General features: G+C 45.2%; 2 protein-coding genes across 4 annotated transcripts in view; one reads left to right on the top strand and one right to left on the bottom strand.

Annotated features, from left to right (window-relative positions):
• The window catches only part of CNNM2 (cyclin and CBS domain divalent metal cation transport mediator 2), a 188,229-nt gene that overhangs the window by 7,048 nt on the left and 157,315 nt on the right, over nt 1-23,866 (top strand). The window lies entirely within an intron of this gene.
• LOC140915152 (uncharacterized) lies at nt 6,545-8,287 on the bottom strand. The gene is made up of 2 exons (XM_073354728.1): nt 7,461-8,287; nt 6,545-6,870 (listed from the first exon to the last, which is right to left on the bottom strand). Exons 1-2 carry the CDS (start codon nt 8,020-8,022, stop codon nt 6,545-6,547), a joined length of 888 nt encoding a protein of 295 aa, XP_073210829.1. The 5' UTR covers nt 8,023-8,287.

Here is a 23,866-nt window from a genome sequence, read left to right as displayed (position 1 = left end):
GTTCCCCATTAATGGGAGGGTAGGTCCCATAGACTGGAATAACTCCACTCTGTATTGGTATCAGCTCTGTCGCTGTAAGGAGGAGCAAGGGAATGTAGCATACAAGGAGTTGAATCAGTGGCCTAGAATCCATGGTGGGGAGTGAAAGAAGAAAATCTTATGTCTTGGAAAGAACCTAGTGGACATCTCTCCACTTGCATCCCTTTCGCAGTTGACAAGTGTTTTTAGTGACACTGTTTCCCTAGGCCCTAGCCAAATGCTATCTGGCGTTTGTTCTTGCTGTTTCTTCTTGCTGGCTGATCTTAGCATGTGTGATCCTAAATCCAAAGCGTTCTGTTTCTAGCGCCCTGCATGCCAAAGCTGCAAGAATTGTGTTGTAATACTAATAGTTTAAAACTGGCACGCTTAACATGAACCATTGTACAGCAGCTTTCATGGTGCCCTTTACAGCTTTGGTATGCAGCAGTTTCTCAATATCTGTTGCAGTAGGAGATCTGGGGACTTTGAATCTTGTGTTTTGATCTTGTTTTATCTGTTTGCTACTGTATTAATCTGATGATCAGAGTGGGGAATAAATAACCCGTTCCATCAATGTAGTGGTAATGCAAGATAACCGTGTGTTACAGTTCTGCAGCAATGCAGCTGTTATGTTTGTTTTCATATTTACAGAGCAGTTCTAGAAAGTGTTTTGATTCCTCATTAAAATCAGTGCTAATTAACCTGGAATCTGAGAATTTCCCCTCCCGGGAACTCGTGTCAGATTTAACAGTGATCTAGGAGCTTTGCTTGGTTTCACATACTCGACATCTTGTCTCTGAGTAGTGTATATATTTGATGCCCATGTTCCTAGTCTAGGCACTACCCAGTGCACAGGATCTATATAATAGGGGTGTGTTCTTAATCGTAAGTATATCAGGACTCTACTTTAGCTGTCTTCTCTATTGGAAGGGTAGAGTAGTGGATGATTAGAGCCATAAGGATGCAAAACTATGTATTTTCCTTGTCTTCAGTTCATGCAACAGTAGATCAAGTCAGATATTCACTCTGTTTACGCTCAAGCTAGGTACCTCTTTGATATAGCTATAGCTCAAAACTTTGTGCAGTTATTTTCCTAATATTTTTAAGTGGCTGAGAAATGTGATTCAGAAAATGAGCTCCAGTCAAGCCAAACTGTAATTTATAATTTCTCACATGGGCAGGCCTTGACTAATGGATGTGAAATGTCCATTTTTCTACCAGTTAACCCACAAGGATCTGTTTCTTCTGTGCAGTTAGTTTCTTGATTTAATGTTGTGGTCATAGGCCTAAATAAGAAAAGAATCCGAATAAATCCCCCATGGAGATTATAAGAGGCTTGTAAAACTGTTTCTTGGAAAACAATGTACATTAAAGTTGCCTGTTGCAGTGTTAATAAAAGGGTTCCATGGGCCTTATAGAGAAATAACGTGCATAAAGAAGTGGAAATACAGAGGCTCAGTTTGGAGTTTGTGAAATGTTTTATTTGGGGGGAATGGGACATTGGTGGAGGGCAGTGGGATGGGAATTTGCTGTCATGAAATAGGAGGCTTTTAGCATTCTGAGACTGCAGATTTCTCTCCTCTTGCCTCTAGCCCCAGACTGGGATCTATATGAGGGGCAAATGCCACGTGGCACCAAACTTCCTCTTGAGTCTTGACATACAAAATGATGAGGGTCTGAATTAGCTGTTGCCACTCAAGAAAGAGATCTTGGAGTCATTGTGGATAGTTCTCTGAAAACCTTTACTCAATAGGCAGCAGCAGTCAAAAAAGCTAACAATCTTAGGAACAGTTAGGAAAGGGATAGTAAGATGGAAAATATCATAGTGCCACTATATAAATCTGTGTTATGCCTACACCTTGCATACTGAGTGCAGTACTAATCACCCCATCTCAAAAAAGATGTATATTAGAATTAGAAAAGGTACAGAGAAGGGCAACAAAAACAATTAAGGGTGTGAAACCACTCTCATATGAGGAGAGATTAAGAAAACTGGGACTTTTAATCTTGGAAAAGAGACAACTAAGGGGGGTTGTGGTAGAGGTCTATAAAATCATGAATGGATGGAGAATGTTATTTACTCCTTTATATAACACAAGAACCAGGGGTCACCCAATGAAACTAATAGGCAGCGGGTTTAAAAGAAACAAAAAGGAAATACTTCTACATGCAATTCCCAGTCATGCGGTGGAACTCATTGCCAGGGGATGTTGTGAAGGCCAAAAGTATAACTGGGTTCAAAAAAGAATTAAATTTCATGGAGGGATAGTTTCATCAATGGTGATTAGCCAAGATGGTCAGGGATGCAACCCCATGCTGTGGGTGTCCTTGCCTCTGACTGATTGCCTGTTTTGTTCATTCCTTCTGAAACATTTGGCATTGGCCACTGTCGGAAGACAGGATGGTGGACTAGATGGGCTATTGGTTTGACCCAGTATGTCTCTCTGACAGCATAGCTCTTGCAGTTACTGTGCTGCCAGAGGCTTCAGCTGCTGCTGGACTTGCACGACTTCTTGGGGCCATGTGCTCATTCCCACACTGTATAGAGGGAAGATATAGGTTGCTGCAGGCAGACCTTGCTCTGGCATGGTAGCGTGAGGAGTAGAACAACATGTTGGGGAGCACTCACCAGTTCTCCTGTCTTCCAGACAGGTGTGGAACCCCCACCTTGGTGTGAGGCTTCTGCAGGCCCTAGGGAATAATTTCTTCATGACCCTGACAACAGGGCTTTTTCTGATATACTAACAAGTGGATAGATGATATACTAACAAGGTTTTTCGCAGGAGTGGGTGGGTGAGATTCTGTGGCCTGTGTTGTGCAGGAGGTTGGACTAGATGATCATAATGGTCCCTTCTGACCTTAGTATCTATGAAAGAGGGGAGCATGCTGTTTTGAGTCAGCCCTGCCTTCTGTGCCTCCCCATGTCAGAATCACAGATGTAGGCTCTGCTCAGAAGTGATAGGGGGCATCAGGTCCAGGTTAGGAGACTACTAGAGAGAGGTTTAAGCAAATCAGCAGCTTTTTAAAACTTTCCTTGAACAGTTGCAATTTGAATCAGTGACATTCACAGGATTCTCTGAATTTACAAATGATCAGTAGCTTGTTGGGTCTGCACTCAGATGGAACAAGCAGTCACCTGTTTGTTCCTGCACTTGTTTATGAAGTCTGGAAACCCTTACAGCCTCCAAGGAAGCAGATGGTAGTGAGTCTGCACTTCAGTTGGGGAATTAACCAGGTTACTATCTGGCTCCTCCTTCCCTAGCCATCAGTTCTAAGCACAGGTGTTAAAACAAGTCAGCTCTCATGGCTGAAAGAACTAATTGATTAGATAATAAGTAACAGGTGCTCTCCCCTCACCCAAGACCCTAAGGAGTCACTGTCAGTCAGTCCTTTCAAACTCTGCATGTCTTTCTGTCTTCCGTCTTGAGTGTGTCCTGTCTAATGTAATGAATAGCTGTTCACTTCCTCACCAAGGAATGATGATTTGTTAGCAGCAAAAGTTTGAGAGATGAACATCTCTACAAGAGCCTGTTTTGAAACAAATGAGGGAAACGTGACTAACGCCTCGGGTGGAAATTCAGGGTATGTCTACACTACGGAATAAGGTCGAATTTATAGAAGTCGGTTTTTTAGAAATCGGTTTTATATATTCGAGTGTGTGTGTCCCCACAGAAAATGCTCTAAGTGCATTAAGTGCATTAACTCGGCGGAGCGCTTCCACAGTACCGAGGCTAGAGTCGACTTCCGGAGCGTTGCACTGTGGGTAGCTATCCCACAGTTCCCGCAGTCTCCGCTGCCCATTGGAATTCTGGGTTGAGATCCCAATGCCTGATGGGGCTAAAACATTGTCGCGGGTGGTTCTGGGTACATATCGTCAGGCCCCCGTTCCCTCCCTCCCTCCGTGAAAGCAAGGGCAGACAATCATTTCGCGCCTTTTTTCCTGAGTTACCTGTGCAGACGCCATACCACTGCAAGCATGGAGCCCGCTCAGGTAACCGTCACCCTATGTCTCCTGGGTGCTGGCAGACGTGGTACGGCATTGCTACACAGTAGCAGCAACCCCTTGCCTTGTGGCAGCAGACGGTACAGTACGACTGGTAGCCGTCATCGTCATGTCCGAGGTGCTCCTGGCCACGTCGGCTGGGAGCGCCTGGGCAGACATGGGTGCAGGGACTAAATTTGGAGTGACTTGACCAGGTCATTCTCTTTAGTCCTGCAGTCAGTCCTATTGAACCGTCTTATGGTGAGCGGGCAGGCGATACGGACTGCTAGCAGTCGTACTGTACCATCTTCTGCCGAGCAGCCATGAGATGTGGATGGCATGCAGTTCTTCTGCACCGTCTGCTGCCAGCCAAAGATGTAAAAGATAGATGGAGTGGGTCAGAACAAGAAATAGACCAGATTTGTTTTGTACTCATTTGCCTCCTCCCCTGTCTAGGGGACTCATTCCTCTAGATCACACTGCAGTCACTCACAGAGAAGGTGCAACGAGGTAAATCTAGCCATGTATCAATCAGAGGCCAGGCTAACCTCCTCGTTCCAATAAGAACAATAACTTAGGTGCACCATTTCTTATTGGAACCCTCCGTGCAGTCCTGCCTGAAATACTCCTTGATGTACAGGCACCCCCTTTGTTGATTTTAGCTCCCTGAAGCCAACCCTGTAAGCCGTGTCGTCAGTCGCCCCTCCCTCCGTCAGAGCAACGGCAGACAATCGTTCCGCGCCTTTTTTCTGTGCGGACGTCATACCAAGGCAAGCATGGAGGCCGCTCAGCTCACTTTGGCAATTAGGAGCACATTAAACACCACACACATTATCCAGCAGTATATGCAGCACTAGAACCTGGCAAAGCGATACCGGGCGAGGAGGCGACGTCAGCGCGGTCACGTGAGTGATCAGGACATGGACACAGATTTCTCTGAAAGCATGGGCCCTGCCAATGCACGCATCATGGTGCTAATGGGGCAGGTTCATGCTGTGGAACGCCGATTCTGGGCTCGGGAAACAAGCACAGACTGGTGGGACCGCATAGTGTTGCAGGTCTGGGACGATTCCCAGTGGCTGTGAAACTTTCGCATGCGTAAGGGCACTTTCGTGGAACTTTGTGACTTGCTTTTCCCTGCCCTGAAGTGCATGAATACCAAGATGAGAGCAGCCCTCACAGTTGAGAAGCGAGTGGCGATAGCCCTGTGGAAGCTTGCAACGCCAGACAGCTACCGGTCAGTTGGGAATCAATTTGGAGTGGGCAAATCTACTGTGGGGGCTGCTGTGATGCAAATAGCCCACGCAATCAAAGATCTGCTGCTATCAAGGGTAGTGACCCTGGGAAATGTGCAGGTCATAGTGGATGGCTTTGCTGCAATGGGATTCCCTAACTGTGGTGGGGCTATAGATGGAACCCATATCCCTATCTTGGCACCGGAGCACCAAGCCGCCGAGTACATAAACCGCAAGGGGTACTTTTCGATAGTGCTGCAAGCTCTGGTGGATCACAAGGGACGTTTCACCAACATCAACGTGGGATGGCCGGGAAAGGTGCATGATGCTCGCATCTTCAGGAACTCTGGTCTGTTTCAAAAGCTGCAGGAAGGGACTTTATTCCCAGACCAGAAAATAACTGTTGGGGATGTTGAAATGCCTATATGTATCCTTGGGGACCCAGCCTACCCCTTAATGCCATGGCTCATGAAGCCATACACAGGCAGCCTGGACAGTAGTCAGGAGCTGTTCAACTACAGGCTGAGCAAGTGCAGAATGGTGGTAGAATGTGCATTTGGACATTTAAAGGCGCGCTGGCGCAGTTTACTGACTTGCTTAGACCTCAGCGAAACCAATATTCCCACTGTTATTACTGCTTGCTGTGTGCTCCACAATATCTGTGAGAGTAAGGGGGAGACGTTTATGGCGGGGTGGGAGGTTGAGGCAAATCGCCTGGCTGCTGGTTACACGCAGCCAGACACCAGGGCGGTTAGAAGAGCACAGGAGGGCGCGGTACGCATCAGAGAAGCTTTGAAAACCAGTTTCATGACTGGCAAGGCTACGGTGTGAAAGTTCTGTTTGTTTCTCCTTGATGAAACCCCCCGCCCCTTGGTTCACTCTACTTCCCTGTAAGCTAACCACCCGCCCCTCCTCCCTTCAATCACCGCTTGCAGAGGCAATAAAGTCATTGTTGCTTCACATTCATGCATTCTTTATTCATTCATCACACAAATAGGGGGATGACTACCAAGGTAGCCCAGGAGGGGTGGTGGAGGAGGGAAGGAAAATGCCACACAGCACTTGAAGCACAGCACTTTAAAAGTTTACAACTTTAAAATTTATTGAATGACAGCCTTCTTTTTTTTGGGCAATCCTCTGTGGTGGAGTGGCTGGTTGGCCGGAGGCCCCCCCACCGCGTTCTTGGGCGTCTGGGTGTGGAGGCTATGGGACTTGGGGAGGAGGACGGTTGGTTACAGAGGGGCAGCAGTGGCAGTCTGTCCTCCAGCTGCCTTTGCTGCAGCTCAACCATACACTGGAGCATACTGGTTTAGTCCTGCAGCAGCCTCAGCATTGAATCCTGCCTCCTCTTATCATGCTGCTGCCACATTTGAGCTTCAGCCCTCTCTTCAGCCCGCCACTTACTCTCTTCAGCCCGCCACTTACTCTCTTCAGCCCGCCACCTCTCCTCCCGGTCATTTTGTGCTTTCCTGCACTCTGACATTATTTGCCTCCACGCATTCGTCTGTGCTCTGTCAGTGTGGGAGGACAGCATGAGCTCGGAGAACATTTCATCGCGAGTGCGTTTTTTTTTCTTTCTAAGCTTCACTAGCCTCTGGGAAGGAGAAGATCCTGTGATCATTGAAACACATGCAGCTGGTGGAGGAAAAAAAAAGGGACAGCGGTATTTAAAAAGACACATTTTATAAAACAGTGGCTACACTCTTTCAGGGTAAACCTTGCTGTTAACATTACATACATAGCACATGTGCTTTCGTTACAAGGTCGGATTTTGCCTCCTCCCACCGCGTGACTACCCTCTCAACCTTCCCCCCTCCCTGTGGCTAACAGCGGGGAACATTTCTGTTTAGCCACAGGCAAACAGCCCAGCAGGAATGGGCTCCTCTGAGTGTCCCCTGAAGAAAAGCACTCTATTTCAACCAGGTGACCATGAATTATATCTCACTCTCCTGAGGATAACACAGAGAGATAAAGAACGGATGTTGTTTGAATGCCAGCAAACATACACTGCAATGCTTTGTTCTACAATGATTCCCGAGTACGTGTTACTGGCCTGGAGTGGTAAAGTGTCCTACCATGAAGGACGCAATAAGGCTGCCCTCCCCAGAAACCTTTTGCAAAGGCTTCAGGACTACGTCTAGGAGAACCGCAAATGCCAGGGCAAAGTAATCCTTTCACATGCTTGCTTTTAAACCATGTTATAGTATTTTAAAAGGTACACTCACCAGAGGTCCCTTCTCCGCCTGCTGGGTCCAAGAGGCAGCCTTGGGTGGGTTCGGGGGGTACTGGCTCCAGGTCTAGGGTGAGAAACAGTTCCTGGCTGTCGGGAAAACCGGTTTCTCCGCTTGCTTGCTGTGAGCTATCTACAACCTCCTCCTCCTCCTCCTCATCATCTTCTTCGTCCCCAAAACCTGCTTCCGTATTGCCTCCATCTCCATTGAAGGAGTCAAACAACACGGCTGGGGTAGTGGTGGCTGAACTCCCTAAAATGGCATGCAGCTCATCATAGAAGCGGCATGTTTGGGGCTCTGACCCAGAGTGGCTGTTCGCCTCTCTGGTTTTCTGGTAGGCTTGCCTCAGCTCCTTCAGTTTCACGCAGCACTGCTTCGGGTCCCTGTTATGGCCTCTGTCCTTCATGCCCTGGGAGATTTTCACAAAGGTTTTGGCATTTCGAAAACTGGAACGGAGTTCTGATAGCACGGATTCCTCTCCCCAAACAGCGATCAGATCCCGTACCTCCTGTTCGGTCCATGCTGGAGCTCTTTTGCGATTCTGGGACTCCATCATGGTCACCTGTGCTGATTAGCTCTGCATGGTCACCTGCAGCTTGCCACGCTGGCCAAACAGGAAATGAGATTCAAAAGTTCGCGGTTCTTTTCCTGTCTACCTGGCCAGTGCATCTGAGTTGAGAGTGCTGTCCAGAGCGGTCATAATGGAGCACTCTGGGATAGCTCCCGGAGGCCAATACCATCGAATTGTGTCCACAGTACCCCAAATTCGAGCCGGCAACGTCGATTTAAGCGCTAATCCACTTGTCAGGGGTGGAGTAAGGAAATCTATTTTAAGAGCCTTTTAAGTCGAAATAAAGGGCTTCATTGTGTGGACGGGTGCAGGTTTACATCGATTTAACGCTGCTAAATTCGACCTCAGAGTAGGACATTCTGAATTTACTGACAGGCTATGTCCCTTCCTTGTTGGTGGAAGATCATGCCATTTTTGTCAGTCACTTTCTTTGTCTTGGAACTGACCTGCATCATGGAGATGAGGAGCATCCAAATAACTGCTGTCAGTGGCAAGTCCTCGCAGCACCACCGTGGTTAGGTTATTGGTGGCCACGCTTAAAGGGCGAAAAAAGAGGTGTTGCTTCCAGAGATATTTGCTTTGCCTTGAAATGGTGAGGGCCATGAATTGGGGCATGGCAATACTTGGTCTCCTTATGCAGTAACAAAGAATATGACTCACAACTGCAAGATGACTCCACTGTGTAGTTTGACAGTCTCTTTTTGTTTTTTTTCTATTGATGCTTCTGCATAGAATATCTGTTTAATATTCATGGAGGTTACTTACTTGAATCTCTTATGTGCTGGTGGAAAAATAGCCACAGTAGCTGACACAGAGGGGTGGAACATCCAATTGAGAATGGAAGGGGAGGGAGACTTGCAGAGTAGACTACTCTACTGTTCCTCTCCAGTCTGACTTAGTTGACTGCCTGTAGGCCACACTGCAACCTGAGGCTGTGAGCGGTTTCTTTCCCATGAATATATCTCATATGTACTGTTGATATTTGAAGCTTTGTTGCCCAGAGTCTCTGAATATCCATGTTGATGGATGGGACAGAAGTCTCTAAGGCAATATGATGGTCTGGTTTATGTAAATATTAAATAGGATACTTTACATCTTGTCCTTTTATTTCTGTGATTTGAATGAAACTCTCCACTCATTTTTTTTGTTTAATCTTTTTTTTTTTTCCTCTTCTAGTAAAGATAAAATAAGTGTCCATTGCCTATTGAGGTCTCACAGGCCTTAGTGCAATAGAACCGAATATGTAATGAAGATGTGACGCACAGGAGTGCTATGAAGAGGCTGATCTTAATTTCCAGGCTCCAGCAGACTGATATGGATTACAAAAAAGTTATACCCTTGTAACATGGCAGGGGATAGTGTCCATGGACTTGAGTGGCTACAACTGAAGCACAGTCAAATTTAATGTAGTTACTTCAGTGTCTAAGAGTATTCTGTATCAAAGGGGTAGCCGTGTTAGTCTGGATCTGTAAAAGCGCCAGAGAGTCCTGCGGCACCTTATAGACTAACAGACGTATTGGAACATAAGCTTTCGTGTGTGAATACCCACTTCGTAGGATGCAAGAGTATTCTGTAATCCAAACCCATAGTCGCTTAATTTGAATCCATTGCACTGTCCTCTTGGAATGTTATAAGGCAGTCTTTGAAAATTTGCAGCTCTCACATGCTAAGGAGAGGCTTGCTAGAGCTTTGCAGCTAAATTCCCTAACTATTCTGTCCTCAGTGGGCTGGGCAGGACTTTCCTGCAGTTGCAGGTCTGAGCTGCATTGACCAGAGCTGAAGCTGAACACCTGAATTGAGCAGGGAGCCTGTCTCTCCTGTGCTTTTAGCGATCCCTATGCTGGATTCAGGCAGTGTGGAGGAGTAAGCTACCTAATTTGAATGTGTAGAGGACAAGAGTTGGACCTGGGTAGTAGGCTGGGACAAGGAGCCTGTGAGGGTGGGGACTGGAGGCTCGTAGAGAAGGAGGGAAAACGGACTAAGAGTTGGGTGAGTGTGGAGGCTGGGATTGGGACTAGATGGGCAAGGAGACTGGGAGCCAGGGTGGGGAGTCTAGGATTGGATGGGCAAGGAGGTAAGCTCTGACAAGGAATCAGGGTGTCTGGGGAGAACTGGCAAGCTTGGGCAAAGAGGCTAGGAAAAGGAGCCGTTGGTGGGAGTGGGGGGGTGATATTGAAATTGGAGTGGGAGCATATGGAAGCAGGAGGTGTGGGCAGTAGAAGGCAGCTGGAGGCTGTGGTGGGCGAGATACAGGTTGGATGAGGATCCATGAAGTGGGAAGATGAGACTTGTGACAAAGAACTTGGGAGAGTGTGGATAGGTGGAGTGAGGAAAGAGACAGGACTGGTCCGGGGACAGGTTGGAGGGGATGGGACGGAATGGGTCAAGATGGGGGGAGGGAAATAGGCTGAAGTGTCTGAGTACAAGAGCAAATTCCTCTCCGGAGCCTGGAATGGTACCCAAGATTCCTGAGTCTTGCCATTCCTCTGTTGTCAGCATGGAGCTGTGAAACTTACTGGTAGTGTCCCATCCCCCTCTTGTGCTGGTCCACATAGCGGAAGTAAGCTGTCATCCTCCATCAGTACTCCATTAAGTCCCCAGAAGGACTCTAGCACTTGAGCTGATGGTTCCAACTCTGCTTTTGAACCATCTGGTGTCAAAATGTTGCCACGTGATAGAATTTGTTTCTTTCAGTTTGCATTTTTCAAAAACTAGAAAATTACACACACGCAACCTATGTTAAAAGAAATATTGAGTGGAAAGTCAAGCACTTATGAGTTACAAAATGCCAGAATTAAGGGTTACTGTGCATCCTTAATTTGACTCTGTTGTGCATATGAATTGTGATAATCTTTCACTATATAATCACATACTATCTTTACCACAAGATCCCTGGGGAAGAATGTGAGAGAAGAAATAAGAGCTTGAGAAACTTATCAACCTCCTTAGTACTGTGTACTAAAGCAGGGGCGTGGGACAAATAATGGCCGCTCCGTCAGCCTGGTATATCAGAGTTCTTCCACTGAAATGCTCTCAGAACCATTAGCATTTATCTGGTTACAGTGGAATTCATCAGCAATCCTTCCACTTGGCAATATGGGCCACTGTCCTAAATAAGGAAATGAGGTAGTTTAACTCTTTCACATCTTGCTGAGCAGGCTCTGGCTTGCATTTAAATCTTTGTTGAATACTTCAAAATATGCAACATGGTGGAGGAGTATGTGGAGATGACTAGCTGGTTTAGCTTGGTACATTGCAAATTATATTGCCAGCTCTAAACATCTTTAGCCTATTTAGAAGATTGCAACGTAGTCTATATGTCTTTGAATAGCTGGTACTGATTTTGCTCTTTCTCCATTTGGGAAGCAGACATTCTGCTAAGTTTCTTGCTCCAGTGCTGAAGGTAAAGGAATTAAAATCTTGAGAATTTGAAATCCCACCTCATCTAAACAGTTTGCATTGTACGTTAATGTTAAGGCATCAGTTGGCATTTAAATTAACTTAGGTTGCATATATGGGCTTAGACCAGAGGTTTTCAAACTGTGGGGCACACGTCTTCTTCCCCCCCAGGGGGTGCGCAGGAACATTTGGGGTGGGGGAATGGTGACACCAGGTGGCTCGGGACAGTGTTGCCAGGTGGCTTGGGCCAACTCCATGTGACAGGGCTTGAGGAGGGAGCGCCACCTCCACCCCCGACTCACCTCAGAGGGCCACCCAGCCTGTCTGGGTTGGGGGCCGCAACCATAAATTGTAACTCAAAGGGAGGCTCAATGCAAAAAGTTTGAAAACTGCTGGCTTAGACTAAAGGATCTATAAAGTGTGTTGCAGAATGTGCATACGTCTGGTCCTAACCCTGTTTGTTCCATTAATATGTGAGCTAATGAAAGATGAGAGCTCTGAGATGTGGATTTCCAAAGCTGTGTGTTGACTGACTACACTTTTAACTTCAAGTCCTTCCCAGTTCCACTAATCGAGCTCATAAAAGTGGCCCTTGACATTGGAGCAGTGCAGTGCTCTGAACCATGCCATGTCTGGTGAGTGTGACCTGGAACTCGCAGGGATTTGACAAGGTCCAAAACTGCAGCCTGCCAGTTACAAACAGTAGAGTAAATACTAAATCCTAATGAGCTGCAGCAACCAGCACATGGCTAACAGCCCCAAATCAGCTGGCCAGTCCAACCTAGCTTCTGCCGAGGTCACTTGATCAATTCAGGTGCATTTGTTAGTGGTTTTTTTGTTTTGTTGGTTGTAATCTGTAGTAATCTGTCTGCTAGTGGAACCCAGTTTCTCCCTCAGCTCTGCTAGGATTGAGATGAACTGGAGCTTATTAATGTGAAGCCCAGTGTGCTGAAGAGCAGGACAGGGGGGTCCTCTGTGCTGAACAAAGACCATGGCAGGGGGCCTAAAGAGGTGGAAGAAGGAAGGGAACTATATTAAAATAAGTAATAGACCAGGTCTGTTACTGGTGGAATAGGGAAAGGGTAGATCAGGAAGCACAGGATTTCCAGAAGCGTATGTGTGCTTTGTTTATTAATGACAGGTTTCAGAGTAGCAGCCGTGTTAGTCTGTATTCGCAAAAAGAAAAGGAGTACTTGTGGCACCTTAGAGACTAACCAGTTTATTTGAGCATAAGCTTTCGTGAGCTACAGCTTATGTGCAAATAAATTGGTTAGTCTCTAAGGTGCCACAAGTACTCCTTTTCTTTTTGTTTATTAATGAAGATCAGACTTTATCTGCAGGGTCCTCAGGATTTAAGCATGAGTGCAGGCAGAGAAATGACTAAAGACTCCTTCTAACTCAGAGTTTCCTGAAACGAAATATAACTGCAAAGCCTGTACAGCTGTGGGAGAGCAAGCCTGCCAGAGGCTTTAGTCTCTCATCCTCCACAAAATAGTGTGCCAAATTCTTAAGGCAGAGGCTCTTGGCAATGCAAAGAAGCAGTTCTCAGCTTGGCATTCCAGATGAAATTGCCAGTTTTGGCATTTGAAGGTGTAGTTCACAGTGATATCCTTTGACCCAAGCTCACACAGCAATAATGTACTTGACATACTTGGAACAGAACATAGTGTCCTTCAGTCTCTGCACTAGACACCCCTTTTCCCTCACTTACACGTAGCTCGCCACCATGTTACCTTTACTTCCTTGGTGTCATCTGATCTAGAGAGGCTTCAGGTGTTTGGGTTTTGTTTTGGTTTTTTCCTTTCCAAGTTGTCTCCTTCTTTTGCTTATGCAAGTCTGTTGCAGAAGTTCTGAAGGTGCTTTCTCCATTGTTTGTGACCATCTGTCTCTTGGGTTTCCACTCTAGAGGACCCCGAGAGGGCCCTTTATTAGCCTGGGAGGAGTTAGAGCAGTTGTCTTGCTTTTAAGTACCCGGGAACCAGCCAGAACTTTCATAGCCAATTCACATTGAACAGAACAACTTCATAGGAAGTGCATGGCCCATTTCCTCACTGATCAGGGTGTTCACAGGATGACTGTCTTCCAGGTGAATACTAGTATATCTTAAATTACATAATGTGTGTATGTAATATATACACTCTTTCTCTCAAAATCAGATTTTCTGGCAGATCAGAAGTTAAAATACTTACTGTCTTGAAGTGCTTGTCTTGGCTATTCTTGAATTAAGACTAGTGTATTTAAAAGTCCTAACATTGGGCTTTCACCCATATTAGTGTTTCTGCTTCTCTGTAAAAGGGCCAGTAAAAAAATAATAGCAAGGCTGTTCATTGTATTTGTTTGTGGTAACATAAATTTTCTTGAAATTAAGATTTCTTTTAAAGGCTGGTAAGAGCCAACCAGATCTGAAAAGACTTTTGATGGAAAATACTTTGTGGATGATCTTGTTTGTATATCACACCAATTTGAGCTGTGACCTCATAAGAAAGCAGACTGTACTTGGCTGGGAGGCTACCCAAAGAACTGCTGTCTGTTTCAGAAAGTGCTGATGAGATTTAAACCACGGGACGTGTCCGCTTGTGGACACTAAATATTTGGTGGTGCTGCTAATTTGCTGGTGATGTTGATCCCACTATCTTGGCCCAATGTCAGTTTGGCTAATCTAATTCTGGTTGCCTCAATTCCCCTTGCAATTTTAATGGGATACAATAATTTATTTGCTAACCCAAACTGTACTACTTAGTGCTAAAACAGAGGCCCAGTCATCTTCAGAGGTGGCTGCATTTAATTGTTGGGCCACTGTCGGAAGACAGGATACTGAGCTAGGTTGACCATTGGTTTGAACCAGGATGACTGTTCTTATCTATCCCTTTCCTAATGGTTCCTAACATTCTGTTTTTTTGGCTGCTGATGTACATGAGCAGATGTTTTCAGAGAACTATCCATGGTGACTCCAAGAACTTTCTTGAGTGGTAACAGCTAATTGAGACCCCATCATTTTGTATGTATAGTTCGGATTGTTTTTCCAGTATGCATTATTTTGCATATATCAACATTAAATTTCATCTGCCATTTTGTTGCCCAGTCATCCAGTTTAGTGAGATCCCATTAACTCTTCACAGTCTGTTTTAGACTTGAATAATTTAGTGTCATCTGCAAATTTTGCCTTCTTGCTGTTCGCTCCCTTTTCCAGATAACTTATGAATATGTTGAACAGCACTGGTCCCAGTCCAGATCCTCGCACCCTGCTATTTACTTCTTTCCACTGTGAAAGCTGATCATTTATTCCTACCCTCCAAGTATGCTATATTGACTGTATCACCCTTGTCCAAGTGCTTGTTGATCCCCCTCAGAGAATTCTAATAGATTGGTGAGGAATGATTTCCCTTTACAAAAGCCTTGTTGACTCTTTGCAAACATATTGCGTTTGTCTGTGTGTCTTTGCTATAATTTCAGCCAGTTTGTCTGGTATGAAACTAGCTTCATTTTAGATTTCAGGAGTATCAGTACATTGAATATTGTGTCTTGCTAAAATGCTGTGCTTTGTTTCCTTCCCATGGTTCTCTACTGGAAAGAGAGCGAATGTAATCGTTCTCTAATTCTCTATCGTGGTGTAACATTTTTATGGTGATATGAAAGAACAGGCTGCAGATATAGACTTCCGATCTTTATAGTGGTGAGCAAAGCTTTATTTTATCTGTCCATCAGTAATCACAGTAACAAAAGGCTGACTCTGCCGCTTCACTAGGCTATGTGCTGCCAGTGAACCCATTTAAGTGAACCACAAAATATCACCATTTTTTATTTCCTTCTGCCTCCCACCCTCCCAAGAATGTCACAGGAATTCTTCTGCTTGACCTTTGCACTGCGAAGTTCCAGGTGCAGTCCTTCATGGCTGAAAATGAGCCTCTGTTCCCCTCCCCATATAAGAGACCAGGATGATCAATTGCCAGCTTTATTGCTGGTGAACATGGAGTTGGCAGTCTTTAACCATCTACAGAGAAAAAATATTCTGTCAGTGTGAATTGTTTTTGATAAAATTGTAAGGTAGCATGGTAAGTGGGTGTGGCTCTGGGTGTTGGGCAGCCTTCCAGTGCAGGCCTTGCTATCCAAGTTTGGGACGTCTTTGCCTTAAGAGGTGAATGCAGCAGCTCTTGTCAGCTAGGACTCTTGTTGACCGCAAGTAAGGGCTGGTACAATGTTACATTTATAACCCGTAGGGGACTTCTAGAGAATTTAGTATCCTACAAGCAGGCCTAATTCTGGGGTTGGTCCTGGGGCCAGTTTTGTTCAGTGTCTTCATTAATGATCTGGATGATCAGATGGACTGCAGATGACACTAAACTGGGAGGAGTGGTAGATATACTGGAGGGTAGGGATAGGATACAGAGGGATCTAGACAAATTAGAAGATTGTGCCAAAAGAAATCTGATGAGGTTCAACAAGGACAAGTGCAGAGTCCTGCACTTAGGATGGAAGAGTCTTATGCACCGCTACAGACTAGGGACCACATGGTGAGGCAGCAGTTCTGCAGAAAAAGAGCTAGGGCAGTGGTCCCCAAACTTGCTGTAGGAATAGCGTATTCCTATTCCCAGAAGACGGTGGCGGGCTCCAGACGCCCCGCCGCTGAAATGCCGCCAAGAAGCGTTGCCATATTTCAGTGGCTGGTTCTCCGGCGGCCGCGCTCAGCAGCAGCCTTTCAGTGGCACGATGTCCTGTGGGGACACACAACTGCCCCGGCGGGCCCCATTTCACCCGCAGGCACCGCGTTGGGGACCCCTGACCTAGGGGTTACAGTTGCCCAGAAGCTGGATATGAGTCAACAGTGTGCCCTTGTTGCCAAGAAGGCTACCGGCATTTTGGGCTGTATAAGTAGGGGCATTGCCAGCAGATCGAGGGACGTGATCATTCCCCTCTATTTGACATGGTGAGGCCTCATCTGGAGTACTGTCCAGTGGGCCCCACACTACAAGAAGGATGTGGAAAAATTGGAAAGCATCCAGCAGAGGGCAACAAAAATGATTAGGGGACTGGAACATGTGACTTATGAGGAGAGGCTGAGGGAATTGGGATTGTTTAGTCTGCAGAAGAGAAGAATGAGGGGGGTTTTGATAGCTGCTTTCAACTACCTGAAAGGGGGTTCCAAAGAGGATGGATCTAGACTGTTCTCAGTGATAGCTGATGACAGAACAAGGAGTAATGGTCTCAAGTTGCAGTGGGCGAGGTTTGGGTTGGATATTAGGAAAAACTTTTTCACTAGGTGGGTGGTGAAGCACTGGAATACGTTACCTAGGGAGGTGGTGGAATCTCCTTCCTTAGAAGTTTTTAAGGTCAGGCTTGACAAAGCCCTGGCTGGGATGATTTAGTTGGGGTTGGTCCTGCTTTGAGCAGGGGGTTGGACTAGATGACCTCCTGAGGTCCCTTCCAACCTTATGATTCTATGAATTCACAACTTTACCCTCTCCCATAGCTCTGGTGCTTATGGTGGGATATGGTCTTCAAGGGATATTAACTTATTTTTGCCCAAGGCTAGGTAAATCCTGGTTCCTGTTATATTAGCTTATCTGTCAAAATGTTCTTGTATCTACCTGTAAGTTCAGGCATATGCACGAAGGAGCAGAGTTAAGGCTAACTGTCCCTCATTTGAGTGCTTGATTTCTCTCTCTATACCCTTGATAGGTCTATTGACATCCATTCTAATTGCTTTAATATTAAAGCCGTCACAGAATAAAAACTTCTTTAAATATAGGAGGCATGGAAAAACTTACCAAACAAATGCCGGCCTTTAGCTAGCATATGAAACTTGGGATGGGGCAGTAGGGGGTGGGGATGTTCCCATCAGTAAGGACTGGGGCAGTGCTGGAGTGCGAAATCCAGTGCACAGATTCTTCTACAGATGCTGTATGGAATTGGTTACTCTGAGATACTGTACTCAGTATATGGGATGCGATTTCTTGCTGCATGATAGTCCTCTGTCATTGTATGGAGACTGCTTTTACTCCTGCTTAGTATTCTCATTCATCCAAAGCACTCAGGATGTTTACTGCTAGCACATAGTCTAGAAGAGTCTTTCTTACTGCTTACTTTGAAAGCATTGGTGATAGCTTCCTGGCTGGATCCATGGACTTTGTTCACTAAAGAGTGTAACTTTGCTTTCCCTCTGGTGTAAGCAGTTCCTTAGTTGCACCATGTGAATTGGATTTTTCAGAAGCAATTGTGTCTACAGAAGTGATTGTTAAATAGTAAATCTCTCTTATGGAAAATCATGTAGCATGCTTTTTAGAATCTGACCACATTAGTACAATATTTTTGTCTCAGATCCTAGCATCGTATTGTGCCAACAATTGTAACTGCGCCCACTCGATGTGTAAACTCTGCCATTCTCGAAGTCACGTTAGAACGCTAAACAGGAGGCTTATTTGTTAAGTGGTAGCAGTGACCTGGGTACTTAACGGACATATACAAATGCAAGATCCCTGCCCAGAGGAGCGTACAACTTAGGAAACTCATAAGGTGGGTCAGGGCAAGTGAACCAACAAAAAGCAAAGCTACTGAATGGTGAAGGTAAACATCTATAAGTTGAATTCCACAGCTGTTGTATTTTGTATGCACACTATAGGCTGTGCTGTAATAGTTCTCTGCTGCTGAAGACAAAAATGTAGTCTCTTGTTCTGTTAGCTGGGTAGAGTATTTCCTTTTACATGTACTTACTTTCAAGAAAAGTGAGATGATAATTTTCAGAGTAGCTGATAGCGTGTCCCTCTCTTGTGTTGGAGGTGAAAGTGAAACTCTCAGGTCCATGCAATGCTGTGGCATTTTACCTACATGCGACACTTTGTGGGTCCTATTCTTTGTGGTAGAAGCTCCTTCATCGCAACCAGCCCTAACTTTTATTTAGGGGCCTTCCTCTTGGGCACCCGGAGGCCCAAGGTGGTGCAGGATGATTTGTGACCTCTCACCAAGTGCTCATCCATTTGAATCTAACTTGTATTGGTATTGACTGAAAGCTGCCATGTGATGGAGTGAAATCAAATCACCAGATCATCACAGTTCGTCCCTCTGTCAGTAGTCTCAGCAGAGGGCTAATGAAAGCTAAATATAGTACACTGAATTCACACCCGTAGAGGGCAGTCCCCTCTAAGGTCAGTGTTTGAGGCAAGCTGGTACAGCACGTATAGCTAGAGGGCTCCAGTCTTTAAGGCAGCTCATCTGGCATCTTACACGAGCTTTTAACTTGAAAGCATCCTACATGTGATGTGCCAGTATCAGCTTTGACTTGTATGCCGGCCGAGGGAGCCCACTGTTCTGACATGACCTATCTGACTTGAACAGTCACTTCACGCCTATGTACCTACATCTCTTAATCGAGTTACCCCATTTTATCAAAGAGCTTTGAGATCACTGAGTGAAGAGCATCTGTCTGCATGGAAGAATGTCACTAGCATTCAAATGCAATTTGATGGACTATATTAATGATTGTGCTTCAGTGACCTTTTGTGTAACTGACAAATATGTGAAATAATCTCTACCTCCCGCTAAAGGTATGGGAGGGAGAAAAAGATGGTGATTTCCCCCAGACCAAGTTTAGTGCTTTGCCACTAGGAATTAGCATTTCCTTCTTACTCTGTACAAAATGACACCTGTTCTGTGTACAGAATGAATGGTTTATCTGGAAAAAATATCTCCTGTCTGTAAGGAATAGGGTCAGTTAAAGTTCTTTGCTTTTCAGAACAGGCATTTTGAATTGGACAGTGCTTGTTTCAAAACAAGCCTTTCCTTTCAGAATGGGGAGAGAGCAGCAGCATGCCTATCTGAGTGTTCAGGGCACTTGCATTACTGACTCCAGTCTGAAAGCTGGGTTTGAACTTGTTGCTGGGCTGCTGGTTGAACAGGGTCCAATTGCAAGAGGCTTTACCGCATTTCTTCCTCTAAATCATCAACCTCATGTACTTCCAGATTCTTTTCTTTACTGGAAGACAGCTTCCAAGAGTAGCAGCGCTGTCAACCCCTGGAACAAACAAGTTCCATCCCAGAAGTCTGAAGGGAAGTGGTCAGAGAAGGGGAACTTTTTATGTGTTACAGACCAATCTGGAAACAGGAAAGATACTGTGCACTAGAGAGACATTCATGTAATGTACTGAAATGCAAGGGGCCTGACTAACTTTGAAATCGTATTTGCCTGAATATTGTTACTGAAGATCAGAATTGAAAAGCTAACAGTATTCCCCCCTCCTCCCAAGCTTGCATTTGACAGATGTTTGCATTTAGTCTTTTACATTATCCTTGTATGGTCAGGTTCACCTTGTCTGAAAGGATCCTTGTAAACATCATGTTGTAGGCAGTGTTGCTGTAGCTTTGTTGGTCCCAGGATATTGGAGACAAGGTGGGTAAGGTAATATCTTTTACTGGACCAATTTCTGTTGGTGAGAGTGACAAGTTTTCAAGCTTATACTGAACTCTTCTTCAGGGGCCTGTCAGGCCCCTTGAAGTGTGGTCTTTGTCCACGTCAGCTCATGGACTGTGGAGCGCAAGCTGGTTACAGCTGCCACTGAATGGGAGCCTGAAGATGTCTGCTGCTTGGTATCTCTGCAGGCCTAGGTTCTAGACTTACAGGGTCTTACAGTATAGTGACAAATTCTCCCTCATCTAGAGATGGTGGACCATTTTAGAGGGGAGCTTACCATACTACTGCTCATGAGGTAATCATTCTAATAAATAGAGGATTTGATCTCCATTCTGATACTCGTCACCAGAATGCCTCTGAACACCCTTGTAGCCCAAATATGGCACTGCAGATATGAACTGTGCCCCATCCGAGGTTCTCCCCAGTTACGCTTCAGACACCTTCTTAATGTATAAAGCAACCACTGTTGTTGCTTTATTCATTAATATTCTGAATAATTCTGTCCACAGTTTTAAGTGAACATTCAAGGCCTCACTTAACTCCTTGACCTCTGCACTAGGTTCTTTAGGTACTCAGCTTCTTTTCCTGGGCTCAGCCCTCACTGTCCCTTCAAAGTGATAGCCTCCTGTCCCAGGGTAATCGGTCTTTTCAAAATCTTTATGAGCTCTCCCTGAATGTACCACCTTTCCAAAGAGTTCACAGTGGTGTCCTAGTGTTCCTTCTGGTTCCAGCCCAGGCTAACTGCAGTCTTTTTCACAGTTTGTATCTGCTTTCCTTAGACCAGCTTACCTTCTTTCCAAAGGGTTCCAAGAACCTGACCCTTCCCTCAGGAGCAAACTCCCCTTCTGCAGCATTTCCTCCTCCAACTACTGCCTCTCAACCCACTTCACTTAAAGGGACCAGCCACCATGTGGCACAGTGCTTGGCTCTGGGGAAGATCAGGAAACCACAAACCTAAAAAAATTACTTAACCTGGTGCAAAAGACTAAAGGTAGGCTAGGACTTGGCATGCGGCTACATATGCGAGATCATCCTCAGCTAATGGGTGTTTCTTAATTCCTCCAAAAGGAGAAAAGGTGACATGAGGAAGTCAAGAACATACTTTCACTAGGACTTGAGTCACCCCAAGTGCACCCCAAGCTATTAAAAGAACTGGAGGAGGAGAACTTGCAGATTCATAGTTAAGAACTGCTTGAGTGGATCATAAATAAGTTTATCAGATGAAGAAAGCTTGTCGGAAGCAGTTTGGGATGGGGCCTGGTGGAGGCTAGAGGGCTGGTAACTATTATCCTTTTAATATTACCACTAGCTCCACTACATTCTTTGTTTCAGTCCAGACAGCAGGGTAAACCAGCAGGTGGAGACAGAAAAAACATGCTCTTGGAGCCAGTATTCACCAAAAGACCCTCTAGCTTCCTCAGGGGCATTCTCCATTTTGAGCAGATGGGACAAGAATCTGGTTCTGGCAGAGGCCTTAATTTTGTGTGTTTGTGTGTATGAAAAAATAGCGTGTGAATATGCATCTCTTTGCTGGAATTTGTCACAAAACAAGGGGAAGAGGTAAGAGCTATTAGCGCAAATGATGGAACTGTAAAAACTGAAAAGTTCTGTACAGACCTAGAGCAGGAGGATACTAAGTAGCTGACTGTAAATCGGGATTTGGGCCCAAACTCTGAATAAATCAAACCCAATTCTGGCATGCAAGTTCCACTTTTGATACAGTGATTAGTGAGGCCACATGTCAAAGAATGCGTGGTGGCCTGATGGTAGTTCTAAAAGCATTTGACTGTTTAACAACATTTACAAAGATTACTGCAGGCATTGCTCAGCTCCCTGAGGGTAGTCTGAGAATGTAGCAGAGGCATCCAAGTTGGTCCTTAGGGAGTGCCTCCTGATGACTTTTGGGATGGCAATTTATGCCTGAAGCAACCCAATGAGCTCCAGATAGGTCAGTTTCCTGCTCTTCTTTACTAGAAGAAAGGTCTTTGTGCTGAGGGCTTTGGTGGTATCCCCATACCATGCCATCCCCCAAAAGTCGCAAGAATCCAGGACAGGAGGGATGGTTTTGGGGTTAAGCCAGTGGACTGGAATTTGAGAGAGTTGAGTTCAAGTTCCCAGCTCTGTTGCACTTGGTGTGTGACTTTGGACATAGCTCTCTCTCTGCTTCAGTTTCCCCATCTGTGAAATGGGGAATACTACTTCCTCCTCTTTCCTTTGCCTTTTCTAAAGAGACTGTAAGTTTTAAGTAATTGCTATAATTGAGAGGTGTTTGATCTAGATGGTCCCGTCGTATAAGTGAAACATAAGGTGCACAACACTTATACAGCTTAATCTCACTCTTCTGCTAAGATTCCTTGGTGTTTGATGTGTTTAACCTGCTGTGGGCTGACAGTCACTCTAATGAATCATATTTTTGCTCCGCCTGCCACGAGGCCCTTGGCAGATCATGATGATAGCTATTTGTTTCTCATGCCCAGTAGGTCTTTTCTTTCTGCAGATGAATCTCTGGCACAAGATGGTACACTAAAGAAGAATGAACATTGGTGGGGCATGAAGTTATCAACCAGGCAAGGGGTGGGGAAGTATGACTAACTGCCTAGTACAAGACTAACTGCCTAGTACATGGTGGCTTATTCTGAACAGCCTAATGGTTACTAAAACTACTGCCATAGAGTCCAATGTCACATGCTGTCTAATCCTGCTCTGGCACATGAGTTTTTAATAATTTTCCTACTGTGTCAGAGGCACTATAATCCTTTTATCCTGTGCTTCTTGGTTTTTATTTTCAAATTGTAAAAACTCAGTTTTTAATTGAATATGGGTGTTAAATATTTCCAGTTTTGCTATGCCACATGAAATCCATCTGTGGCCATTTGGGAAGGCAGAGAGGAGCTACCTATTTACCCTGCACTAATGGCAATCAGAGTCTAGGCTCTCTAGCCAGGTAGGGACCCCGGGTTGTTCTGTTCGTGGCACCACTAGAAACTTGCTTTGCCATCATCATGAGCAAGTCATTTAACACTTCTGTGCTTCAGTTGCCCCATAAGAATGGCCATATTGGGTCAGACCAATGATCTGTCTAGCCCAGTATCCTGTCGTACAACAGTGGCTGGAGCCAAATACTTCAGAGGGAATGAATAGAACCGGGCAATTATCGAGTTATCCATCCCCAGTCATCCAGATCCAGCTACTGGCAGTTGCAGGCTTAGATACACCCCGGAGTGTGGGTTGCAGACCTGACCACCTTGGCAAATAGCCATTGATGGACCCATTCTCCATGAATTTATCTAATTCTTTTTTCATCCCAGTTGTGCTTTTGACCTTCACTGCATCCCCTGGCAACGAATTCTGCAAGTTGACTGTGCATTGTGTGAAGAAAGGACTTCCTTATGTTTGTTTTAAACCTGCTGCCTGTTAATTTGAGTGGGCGACCCCTGGTTCTTCTCTTATGTGAAAGAGTAAATACTTTCTCTACACCATTTATGATTTTACAGGCCTCTATCACCACATCCCTTAGTCCTGTCTTTTCTAAGCAGAACAATCCCAGTCTTTTTAATCTCTCCTCCTATGGAAGCAGTTCCACACCCCGATCACTTCTGTTGCCCTTCTCTGTACTTTCAGTTGTAATATATCTTTGAGATGGAATGACGAGAACTGCACACAATAGTCAAGGTGTGGAGGTACCTTGGATTTATATGGTGGCATTATGATATTTACTGTCTAATTAGCTATCCGTTTCCTAATGGTTCCTAACATTCTGTTAGCTTTTTTGACTGCTGCTGTACCTTGAGCAATGTCTGAGAACTAATCGTGATGACACCAAGAGCTTTCTTGAGTTGTAACAGCTAATTTAGGCCAGATCATTTTGTGAATGTATATTTGGGATTGTTTTCCAGTGTGCATTATTTAGCACTTATCAACATTGAATTTCATCTGCCATTTTGTTGTCCATTCACTCAGTTTTGTTAGATCTCTTTGTAGTCCGCTTTGGACTTAACTCTCTCTTGTGTAACTTTGTATCATCTACAA

This window comes from Lepidochelys kempii, chromosome 7 (assembly GCF_965140285.1).
Source record: "Lepidochelys kempii isolate rLepKem1 chromosome 7, rLepKem1.hap1, whole genome shotgun sequence".
NCBI classification, from domain to species: domain Eukaryota; kingdom Metazoa; phylum Chordata; order Testudines; family Cheloniidae; genus Lepidochelys; species Lepidochelys kempii.
The sequence above is the reverse complement of the archived record's forward strand: the minus strand, read 5'-3'. Positions and strand labels throughout refer to the sequence as shown.